At 45.1% G+C, this 11,308-nt stretch overlaps 1 protein-coding gene across 1 annotated transcript; it reads right to left on the bottom strand.

Annotated features, from left to right (window-relative positions):
• Nucleotides 1-273: 273 nt before the first annotated feature.
• On the bottom strand, nucleotides 274-7,406 carry LOC124099350 (peflin-like). The gene is made up of 3 exons (XM_058582689.1): nucleotides 7,142-7,406; nucleotides 1,842-2,018; nucleotides 274-1,523 (listed from the first exon to the last, which is right to left on the bottom strand). The coding sequence occupies exons 1-3, from the start codon at nucleotides 7,404-7,406 to the stop codon at nucleotides 991-993; spliced, it is 975 nt and encodes a 324-aa protein (XP_058438672.1). The 3' UTR covers nucleotides 274-990.
• Between the last annotated feature and the right edge of the window lie 3,902 nt (nucleotides 7,407-11,308).

Below are 11,308 nucleotides of genomic sequence, written 5' to 3'. Positions count from 1 at the left end.
GCTAGGCAAGCACTCTATCGCTGAGCCACAACCCTAGCCCCAAAATGTCAAGATTAAGGAAATTTACAGAGGCAGTACATTAGTGGTTGCCTAGGGTTTGGGGAGGGGGACTGAGGAGAAAAAAGAAGTGACAGCTAAGAGACACAAGATTTATTTTGGAGAGATGAAAATGTTCTAAAATTGATTATGGTGATGGCTGCACACCTGTAAATATTCTTTTTTTTTTTTTTTTTACAGAATTTCATTCTTTTATTGAAGCTTACAGTTTCACTGGACTTTTGGCCCCATATGATAACTCACACATTAAAAAACAAAAACAAACAAACAAACAAACAAAAACAACAGCATCGGCAGTGGGAGGTGACATCTGTCCTCCAGGAACTAAAGCAGAGCGGAGCATGGCAGGCAATTGAAGGTTCCAAGCTTTGGAGGGCAGTAGCCTGGCTGAGATACCCAGAGGGCAGACTGTCCCAGCTCCCTGAGCAGGGACAGCCCCCAGTTAGAAGTTAACACACAAGGACTTGAGGATGTGAATGAGCAGGAATCCAAGCCATTGGTCCCACAGGCAAATCTCTCTCAAGCTTGGTCAATTCCATTTTGGAGAAGCTGGGCTCATCTGACAGGACAGCCGCTGAGGGAAGGCAGATGCTAATGGTAAGAGGCTGAAGAACACTTAACACTGGTGTCAGTGCACAGAGGGGGAAGCTAAGGGCCAGAGGCACAGCCGATTGCTCAGGCCTGTCAGGACACTCAATTTCCAGTCCTCTCCTAGGTCAGGCTCCTTCCTACCTGTATGGCCACAGTCCAGGGATCCATTATTTGGTGGCTCTGATGCAGAATCCTCAACCCTCTTTGGGAACAGTGCTGCATCAAGCTAGGGAGAATTTTTTTAGGAGGGGAAAGAAAAGAAGAGAGGCCCACATGCTTCTCCCACTCTAAGGAGCCAGGAAAGGTCCCTTGATGTGCTCCACTGTCTACAGATAGGCTGGGTCATAGCATCTGAGAAGCTGTTATGGTGACGAAGTCCTCGAAGCTGAGCGGAATGTTGCCCTGCACCGTGGTGTCCTTCTCTCGGAAGGCCTCGGTCAGCACCTGCATCTGGGTGCACACCTGAATGAAGCGGTCGAGCTGCATGGTGGGACTGGCAGAGCGTGGGCAGTAGCGGGAGACCAGGAGCTGGGTGAACTGGGGGCTCAGGTTGTAGCCCATTTGGGACAGAGCTTGCTGCAGCTCTGTGTAGCTGATGGAACCTGAGTGGTCCCGGTCATACTGCTGGAAGAGGTTCTTCCACTGCTGGATGAATTTCCACAGCGCTGAGAAACCATAGACATCAATGCGGCCTGACTTGGTCTTGTCAAACATGTTTATCATCATGAGGCATGTCTTGACATTGAATGAAGACCAGTTGGAGTTGACCAGGGCCTGCTTTAGCTCCTTCTTGGAGATGTAGCCACTGTGACCTGAGTCCACTGACTGGAACTGCCGCAGTCTGGCTGGGCACAAAATCACGAGCCACCACACACCTTGTAGATTCAAACAGCAACTCTTTATTCTCGAATTGTCACCGGCACTTTACACACACGTTCTGGGCAAATCCACGTTCTGGGCAAAATCCACATTCTGGGCAAAACCCACCCACTCCACCGGGCTCTGAATCCCAAATACTCTCTGAATCCTGGGAGAACTCAACGGGAACTCAAGGAGTGGCAAGCCTGAGGCAGCAGGATACGCCCTATTCCCAGCAGGATACACCCTAAACCTGGATCCGCCCTGGTCCTTGAGCAAGGTCACCTTACATGCAATGTCACTTCAAATGACCTGGGTCATGCCATGCATCATACCTACTTGGCAATGGCTCTCAGCATGGAACCAGGAGTAGGCCTCAGGATCCACATTGGGTGGGATACCACCTGCCCATATGGATAGCTGGCCATGGCGACTCTCCACACCTGTAAATATTCTAAAAATCAGTAGGTTGTACACTTTAGGTAGATGAAGTGTATGGAATATGATTATATCTCAATAAAGCTGTTAAATCAAAAGCAACATCCCAGGAAGCAAAAATAAAAAGAACCACATATTTTTGTTTCTTCCCTTTCATTCTTGAGAGCTCTGGGGTGCTCTGCTGGACCTTCTGGCCCTGCAGATGATTTCCTGGATCTCCGAAGTCTGCCCATCTCAAGCTCAGGCACCATTTCATGCTCTGGCTCATGTAATTGAAGGAGGCACCTCAGGCTGTCCCACCTCAATAGCCACCTCATTTCTTAGTTAGCCATGATGGAATTGGGATTGTGGAGGGAAGAACAGAAAGGGCAGAACAGAAATGAGTTTGGTGCACATTCCGCGAGAAGTGAGAAACTTCCTTGGGCAAAATTAGAAAGAACAAAAGGGAATGGTGAAAAGGAAAAGGACTTTCATCTTTTGTGATTTTTCTTGCTTCTTGTACTGTTTCAAGGATGACATATCATATTTGAGTAGCTTTGCAGTTTCCTTCCTGGAGGGAGCATCATTTTAAAAATTTATTCCTGCCAGGCACATGCCTGTAATTCTAGCAGCTCAGGAGGCTGAGGCAGGAGGATCAAAAGTTCAAAGCCAGCCTCAGCACCTTAGCAGGGGCTCTAAGCAACTTAGTGAGACCTTGTCTCAAAATAAAAATTAAAAGGTGTTGGGATGTGGCTCAGTGATTAAATGGCCCTGGGTTCAATCCCTGATACAAAAAAAAAAAATTGTTTTGTTTATTCCGGCAGCCAGTTATTAAACATCTACTTCCTTTATGTCTTTACTAAAAGTCTACCTTCTCAGAGAAGTCCCCCTGGCCAACCCATACAAAATTTTGACATTTTCCCTGATCCCCACACTTCCTATCTTCCTTTCCTCACTTTATTTTCTCTTTATGTTTGTTTGTCTGGTTTGGTTTGGTTTTTATGTGTCCTCCTTAGTAGAATTTAAGCCCTGAAGAGCAGAATTTCAGCCGGGGGAAATAGCTCAATTGGTAGAGAACTTAACCTTGCATGTACAAGGCCCTGGGTTCAGTTCCCAACAGCTCAAAAAAAACAAGCAAAAAATCATGAAGGGCAGGATTTTTTTAAAATTACTTTTTATATGGTTTGTTCAATAATCATATCTACAGGGCCTAGGAGAGCCCAGCGTAAGTACTTAATGTGTTTATTGAATGAATAAATGAATGAACTAATGTACTGGGCACTTTTGTGATAAAGAAGAAAAGTTTTACAAGGATATTTTATAAAACTTACCTATTTTTGGTTAGGAGGCATTAGTTTTTCCTTCCACAGACCTATCTACAAGAACACTGAAGTACAAGAAGAGAAAGTGTAGAATGACATTTAGGCAGTGAGGGACTAGGGTGGTGAGTGTTAGACGCTTTGTGACCACCAAGCCTGGTATCTGATCCACACTTTCCCCCTCAGCATCAGCTTAATGCTCGCAAAATTATATGACATTTGAAGCTTCACATTCCTCTTCTGTAAAATAGGTTAATACCTTCCCTGGTATATAATAGGTATTCAATAAGTACATGATTTCTCTCTCTCTCCCCTTCTACCCTTAAACAAAAAAAGAAAAAAATATATATATATGTTGTAGTTGGACACAATACCTTTATTTTATTTATTTTTATGTGGTGCTGAGGATCGAAAACAGTGCCTCACACATGCTTGGTGAGCACTCTACTGCTGATCCACAACCCCAACCCTCTCTGCCCTTTCTTTGGAAAGTGGCTTCCCTCTGTTAGTATAAGCTTATCACTCAAGACTTTGGAGCTACGTTATCTGTCAGTTTCATAAAATAAAGAAATACAAATCTGAAGTTTTCTCTTCAGACTTCTCTTGCTCCTGATGATATATATTTTGATCTCTTAGGCAGGGAGTTAAAGAAGTATGGTAGAGAAAATTGAGGAAAAAGAGTTGGGGTCCCAACCCCAGCCTAGCCCTCAATGTTTTAAAGGAGCATGGGGGCTCTGGAATCGGTCCGGTGCATTTGAAATCCTGGCTCTGCTTAGGCAGGCTTCCTGGGCACAGAAACCCGGGGCTTGTCATCTGTAGACTAGAGATAGTATTATGTCATGGAGGCTAAATGGAGGTCATGGTATGAAGCTCTTGGCAAGTGTTTGGGTGAAAGAGTGCCTCAGTACTGACAACCATTGTTGTCACTCTAAAGTTTGGAATTCAGAATCAGAATCCAGCTGGATGTTTTGCTCACAAGGTCACGTGGATACAGCTGAGCTCTAGAGGTAGCTTCAGCTGAATCCTGAGCAGAACCTCTAGGTCAAGTGGTCTGTGACATGTTTCCTGCTTTCAGGACTGAGTAAGGCCTCTCCTCTGTTTTCTGGGGTTTCTTCTTCATTCCTCTGTATATTAAGGTTTGGGTGGGCTGTTTCCAACTTTGGCACCAGAAACTTGTCTGGGGCGCCTGGCTATAGCACATTTCCTCCCACATCACCTAATGTTCACTATGTGTCAGGCACTGTGCTAGTCACTAGGACAGTGCAAAGACAGATACAAAGGCCTGAGAAACTAGAAGACATGTGCATGACCATGCCATTTAACCAGGTGATATTTATTGTCTACCTACTAAGTGCAAGTCACTGTATAACATTATGATGTTATATTTAACAGTAAGACTGTGATTTAAGGACAGATACAGAAATCCAGAGGAGGGAGAGGTAATAGTGATATGGTCATACCCACCCAACCTAGTCCCTGGACTCCAAAAGTGTTGCTGGGGTGGGTGGCTGGATGATGGATGGATGGTTTGTTGTCTGGGAAGCCTTTGCAGAGTAAAAGTAGCTCTGGACCTTGCTAAATAGAGTTTACTCACTGGAGAAGGTACAGCAGAGCCATAAAAATCTGTGAAGCATCTAATCTAGCTGTGTTGATTCATAAAAGGCTGGAGTGGCAGACTCAAATGGCTATGGGGTCCAGGAAAGAAAAATAAATGAGTTAAAGAGACTGGGTACATTCTCAGTTGTCTTTTACACATCATTCCTCTTGGTCTAACTTCCACATGTATACTTTGGTAGAGACATGAGTCCCATAAATGTTCACTATTATATGAAAACCATCAGTGCAAGCACAACAGCTGACTCTCAGGCTCAGAGACGGGAGGTCTTGGGAGTGGTGAGGACTATGGCAAATTGGGAGTCATGGCCCTATCTAAAGGGGGCAGCCACTTCTCAATTTAAGCCAGTTACTGAATGCAAGAACATGGACCAAGTGTGCTAGCATTATTGTTTCAAAATAAGCAATATATTTGGACTTTTCCCCCCATGTTTTTTGTTGGTACATTATAGTTTGTGTGTGTGGTGCCAGGGATTGAACCCAGGGCCTTGTGCATGCAAGGCAAGCACTCTACTAACTGAGCTATATTCCCAGCCTGGTGCATTATAGTTGTTCATAATGATGGGATTTGTTGTTACATATTAATGTATGCATACAATGCAACAATACAATTTGGCCAGTATCACACCCAAGAACTACCCACAATCCCGCTTTTTTTTTTTTTGTACTGGGTATTGAACAATCCAGGGTCACTGAGCCACATCCCCAGTCCCTTTTTATTTTTTATTTTGACATAATTCTCATTAAGTTGCTAAGGGTCTTGGTAAATTGCTATGGGTGGCCTTGAACTTATTCTGCCTCAGCCTCCTGATTTGCTGGGGTCCGCCATCATGCCTGGTGGAAATTTGGATTTTTTTTTTAAATACTTTTTAGTTGTAGATGGACACAATACCTTTATTTTATTTATTTATTTTTATGTGGTGCTTTAGATCAAACCCAGTGCCTCACGCATGCTAGGTGAATGCTCTACCACTGAGCCACAATTACAGCCCTCAAATTTGGATTTTTTAAAGAACAATATCACCTAATTTAAAAACAAATATCGAGTTAAATTTAAAAAGAAATTCTGCTGGCCGGTGGAAACCCATTTTTCAGTTGAATCTGCCAGTTTATGACCTCTACTTAAGGAACCAAGAGAGGTCAGGTTAGAAAGGTAAGCTGGAGCCAGATTTCAAATTATCTTGAATGCCAAGTTCAGGAGTTTTGATTTGGACTTAGCAAATCATTAACAAGTTGTGTGTGTGTGTGTGTGTGTGTGGAAACACACAAGGGAACCATTCAATGCAAGGGTTGGAGGACTCTACAAAGTGGCCTGTGCAAAAAGAAAGAAGCAGTTAAGATGGCAGATTACATTAGTGACAGAAGTTTGTGACAGAGGGGTGCAAAGATGGTGGCAGTAGGACTGGAAAACCAGGTTAGTTGCAAAAGATGAAGACTGAAAGAAATGTGAAGCAGGACAGGGGCACACTCCAAGGATAGAGGCATAAGCAGATTTATTGTCAGGGACCTGACCGGCTGCTCCGCGCGGAGACAGTGGCAGGAGAGGGACGCAGCAGCAACTCCCCCTTGAGTATCACCTTTAATAGGCCGGGATCATGGCCGCGCGTTAGCGGCGGATTTGGCCCTTGTCACTGGCATAGCAAGTATCACCTGATTTTGCAGAAGGCAAGTTACTGTTTCTTGAGAACAAAGAAGAGCAACTTTTTATCTCTCAAGGAGAGAACGGAGAGCAGCAAGTCTCTATGGATTGAGAATAAGAACAGTATCCAGAAAGTGGGGGTGGGGAAAGGAGGATGGCTGTAGTTAAGCCACCAAAGAGTATGATAAGGTGGGGACCAGGGAAGTGGCTAAGAGTGGCAGGTAAGTAAAGGTAACCGAGGTTCCAATTGGACTGAGGATGAGCCCTCTGCCTGCGAAGGGGAAGGACAGCCAGTTTGGTTTCAGGGTGACTGAGTTTAGAGAATCTGGATCGGGTCGCGGCCACCTCGTGGAGGGTCCTGAAAACCAGATCTGCCTGGTGGCTGCCCTGCGGCTGAGCGACCTTGTCAAGTCTAGTTGTCAAACAGCCCCTAGGGACACCCCGCCACGACCCGCAGGGCGGTTATGAGGGTTACAAGGAGGTGGCCAGGCCCGCCCTGGGGAGGTGGAGGAACGATGGCTCCTTACCCGGGGACTCTAGAAGGCTCAGTGTCACCTGAAGGGCCCTGCGCAGCGGGCTGGGTCCTTCCAGAAGTCCCTGCCGCTGCGGGCGGCCGCCTGGGCCCGCCGCAGGCAGCCTCGGGTACCAGAGGACCCGCAGCCACCGGGCGGCCGAAGGTCCCCGGAGAGACCCGCCCCGCTGCCCGCACCCCCTCGGCTCCTGGCCCCTCGTCCTCCCTTTCCGCGGCTCAGGTGGGGGCTCCTCCTCCCTTCGCCCTCTAGGATGGGGGCCCCAGGCCGCAACCCGGCGCGCAACCTGGCCCGAGCGTCCAGCGCCGAGCCCAGAGCCAGCGGGTCGCAATCCCGGAGTCCCGGCCACTCGCAGGAAGCGCGCGCGGCTCCCGCCCACATGGGGCCTCTCTAGGAGCGCGGGGCTGGCGTCTCAGTGGGAATAACCCCTTCTGCTCCAGCAGGCTGAGTGGTTCTCTGGAGTTATTCGTTCATGTTCTTCCCGAGAAGGGCGGAGCAGTCTATTGTGTCGATTCGGGACCATTTGGATGATTCTAGGGCCTGCATCTGCAGGGCAGGGCCTGACTGCCTGATTGATACCCCGAGTGGGCCTCCTTGCGGGTCTCCTCCTTTAAGTTACTAAACCTCTCTGAGCCTCTGCTTTCTTTCTTTTTTTTTTTTTTTTTTAAATATTTATTTATTTATTTTTCGGTGGACACAACATCTTTGTTTGTATGTGGTGCTGAGGATCGAACCCGGGCTGCACGCATGCCAGGCGAGCGCGCTACCACTTGAGCCACATCCCCAGCCCCTGCTTTCTTATATGTAAAATAATCATACTTACTTCAAAGGGTTACTGTAATGAACACCTGTAAATTGTGTAAAGCACTTAGAATCTGAGTGTCATATAGTAAGTGCTCAGTAAATGCTAGATATTATTTTCCTCATTTTTACTGCTTCAAAAGGACCCTTGATGGAGGATCAGTTTTGTGACCCGAAAATAAGGATCGTGAACCAGACATAGTGATGCATGCCTGTAATCCCGTAGATCTGGGAGGCTGAGACAGGATTGCAAGTTTGAGGCCAGCCTAGGCAATTTAACCAGACCCTGTTTCACAGTAAAAATAAAAGGTCATGGCGGGGCTCGGTGGCACACACCTGTAATCCCAGCGGCTGGGGAGGCTGAGGCAGGAGAATCACAAGTTCAAAGCCAGTCACCAATTTGGCATGGCCCTAAGCAACTTAGAGAGACCTTGTCTCAAAATAAGAAATAAAAAGGGCAGGGATGTGACTCAGTGGTTAAGTGCCCCTGGGCTCAATGCCTGGTACCATATATATGGGATATAGATCTATATCAGGCATGATAATTAATAACAATAATTAATAAATAGCTCTGGGAAAGCAGCTCAGTGATAGAACACACCTGGGTTCAATCCCTAGTACCTACCTGTGGGTGAGCGCTTTCTATGGGCTAGATTCCTTAGGTGTTTTATCTCTATTATCTCTTACCGCAGGGTCTTCTGTGAAGGGAGCTTTATTAGTCCCATTTCATGGATTACGAAATTGTGGTTAATAATGGAGTGCAGGGCTGGGGATGTGGCTCAAGCGGTAGTGTGCTCGCCTGGCATGTGTGCAGCCCGGGTTCGATCCTCAGCACCACATACAAAGATGTTGTGTCTGCCGAAAACTAAAAAATAAATAAATAATTTAAAAAAATAATAATAATGGAGTGCATGTCAGAGTCTGATTTGAACTCATGGCCCCCTAATTCCAAGATGCATGATCTTTCTTCCCCACATTGCATCTGTGATTTGGGAAACTTTTTTTCAGGAAATTCCAGACTAAAGCATCCATCCCATGGATGTCTAGTTAGTCAGAGCTGAGGAGGCTGTACAAAGTCACCTGATTCCTACAACAGGATAAAAATCCATCAGGAATGGTGCTGCTGCCCAGAGAGGACCCCAATCTTGCTTGAAGATCTTATGATCTGGGCTGGGGATGCAGCACTTGCCTCACAAGTAGAGCACTTGCCTCACAGGTGTGGTGGTACATTCCTATGATCCCAGTGACTCAGGAGGCTGAGGCAAAGAGGATCCAAAGTTCCAGGTTAGCCTCAGCAACTTAGCAAAGTCCTAAGCTCAGGGTAAAGCACTATTGGGTTCAATTTCTAGCATGCAAAAGGCTTGGGACACAATGGGTGTTAATGAAAATGGAAGGAAGAGAGTCAAATTCAAGCTCTCTGAGGTTATAGGTCGTAGACCTCTGAGAAAAAAGGGAAGGAGGCCCAGCAGATGACCTGGAGCTAGAGTAGCTTGAGGTCAGAACAACTTGATTGCCCTATAAAAGGCAGGCTTGCTCCAAACTCAGTGGGCAGATCTAAAAACATATTAAAAAAATCACCACCACCAAAACCTCCAAATATTACCACCAAGTCCCCCAATGACCTTTTATTTTTAGTGTGTAACAAAACCCATGTTCAAAGCCAGTGGAAGCACACACCTATAATTCCAGCTGAGAGGACAAATTCAAAGCCAGCCTCAGCAACTTAGTGGGACCCCAGTCTCAAAACTGAAACATTTTAAAGAGGGCTGGGGGATGTAAGCTCAGTGGTTACACACCCCTGGTTTTAATCCCAGGTTCCAAATGAATAAAATCAGAAAAATAAATAAATAAATAAATAATGCAGGGAAGGGGCTGGAGTTGTGGCTCAGTGGTAGAGTGCTCGCCTAGCATGCATAAGCACTGGGTTTAATCCTCAGCACCCCAATAAATATAAAGATATTGTGTCCACCTAAAACTAAAAAACAAATAAATAAAAGTGCAGGGATGTAGCTCAGTGGTGAAGTGCCTCTAGTTTCAGTCTCTGATACCAATGCAGGGAGCATGGCACAAACAAAACATCTTTTTACTAATTGGATACTTCTAGGGCCACCATGTCTCATTTTTTTGTGAATGTCTGCTGGAGAAGGACAAGGAAGAGGTACTCTGTATCTAGCTAGTAACCCCAGAGAGCCAAAAGAAACATGTTGTAGCTAGTTTTTTCTTGGAGTTCAACCCTGCTTAAAATTTGACATTCTGAGGCTGGGGTTGTTTCTCAGTGGAACAGTGTTTGCTTAGCAGGTGTGAGGCCCTGGTTTGATCCTCAGCACCACATAAAAACAAACAAATAAAGTATTGTGTCCAACTACAACTAAAAAAATATTAAATGAATATATACATTTTTTTTAAATTAACATTCTATAAATCTGCTATTGGCATTAGGATTGGGATGAGAGGGCTGGGGCTGGGACTCAGTGACAGAGCACTCACCCAGCATGTGTGAGGCACTGGATCCGATTCTCAGCACCATATATTACTTAATTAATTAAAGGTCCATTGACAACCATATATATATATATATATATATATATATATATATATATATATATATATATATGTAGGTGATGGGGTTAGAAGATGTAGATGTGGCCCTCTGCACCCCAGAATACCTCCCCCCACCCCCCCAGTTCTGGAGACTGAGCCCAGGGCCTCATACATGCTACACAAGCACTCTATCACTGAGTTACCTCCCCAGTCCACAAAAGAGCATCTTGATGAGGACCTACAGGAGAACTTTACCTGAAGCTTCCCATGAATTATATAACTAATATTTACCTGGGCCTCTAGAAAGCTTGACAAATCCATAACCCACTTTTAGCAATTGCATAAACAGAACTTTATAAAGATGTTTTGTATGTCAACCCTAACTAGCTTCAGGCCATCATTTCCCCAAATTTCCTTTGCTATTTTTTAAATTTTTTTTTCAGTTGTAGTTGGACACAATACCTTGATTTTATTTATTTATTTTTATGTGGTGCTGAGGATCTAACTCAGCGCCTCCCACATGCTAGGTGAGCGCTCTACCACTGAGCCTCAACCCCAGCATTCGCTATTTATTTATTTATTTTTATCTTGTTAATGATACTACTTGACTACTGCTGCTACTATCAGCAACAATGGCCAACATGGAGCAGCTGTGAGTCTCATTAGATGCCAAGCACGGTGTTGTATAATATGTGGCTCTATAAATGCTTCATGTACTTTTTTAAACCAAGCAAGGCTAAATAAACAAGCACAACCAAAAATTCCTTCATCATCTTGATTGGGCCCACTCAAAAATGTGTTTTTCATATCTGAGGCCATATATACTAGAGATGAGCTGCGCAACTTTGACCTTGTAGCTCTCTTTATAAATCTGTATTTGAAAAAAAAAAAAACTAACTTCCAAAGCAAAATAAAATCCCTTCATGGTCAGAAGCCAGCTG

Source organism: Marmota monax, unplaced genomic scaffold (genome assembly GCF_021218885.2).
Source record: "Marmota monax isolate L192 unplaced genomic scaffold, Marmota_monax_Labrador192_F-V1.1 WCK01_AAM20220418_F8-fsc00086, whole genome shotgun sequence".
NCBI classification, from domain to species: Eukaryota; Metazoa; Chordata; class Mammalia; order Rodentia; family Sciuridae; genus Marmota; species Marmota monax.
The sequence above is the reverse complement of the archived record's forward strand: the minus strand, read 5'-3'. Positions and strand labels throughout refer to the sequence as shown.

Coding starts and splice junctions, on each gene's coding strand:
- LOC124099350 (XM_058582689.1), bottom strand. CDS start 7,406: ATGTGGGCGGGAGCCGCGCGCGCTTCCTGCGAGTGGCCGGGACTCCGG. Junction 2,019..7,141: donor CGGTGGCTGCGGGTCCTCTG/GTACCCGAGGCT, acceptor AGCTTTATTGAG/ATATAATCATATTCCATACA. Junction 1,524..1,841: donor TGAGAGCCATTGCCAAGTAG/GTATGATGCATG, acceptor TGAATCTACAAG/GTGTGTGGTGGCTCGTGATT.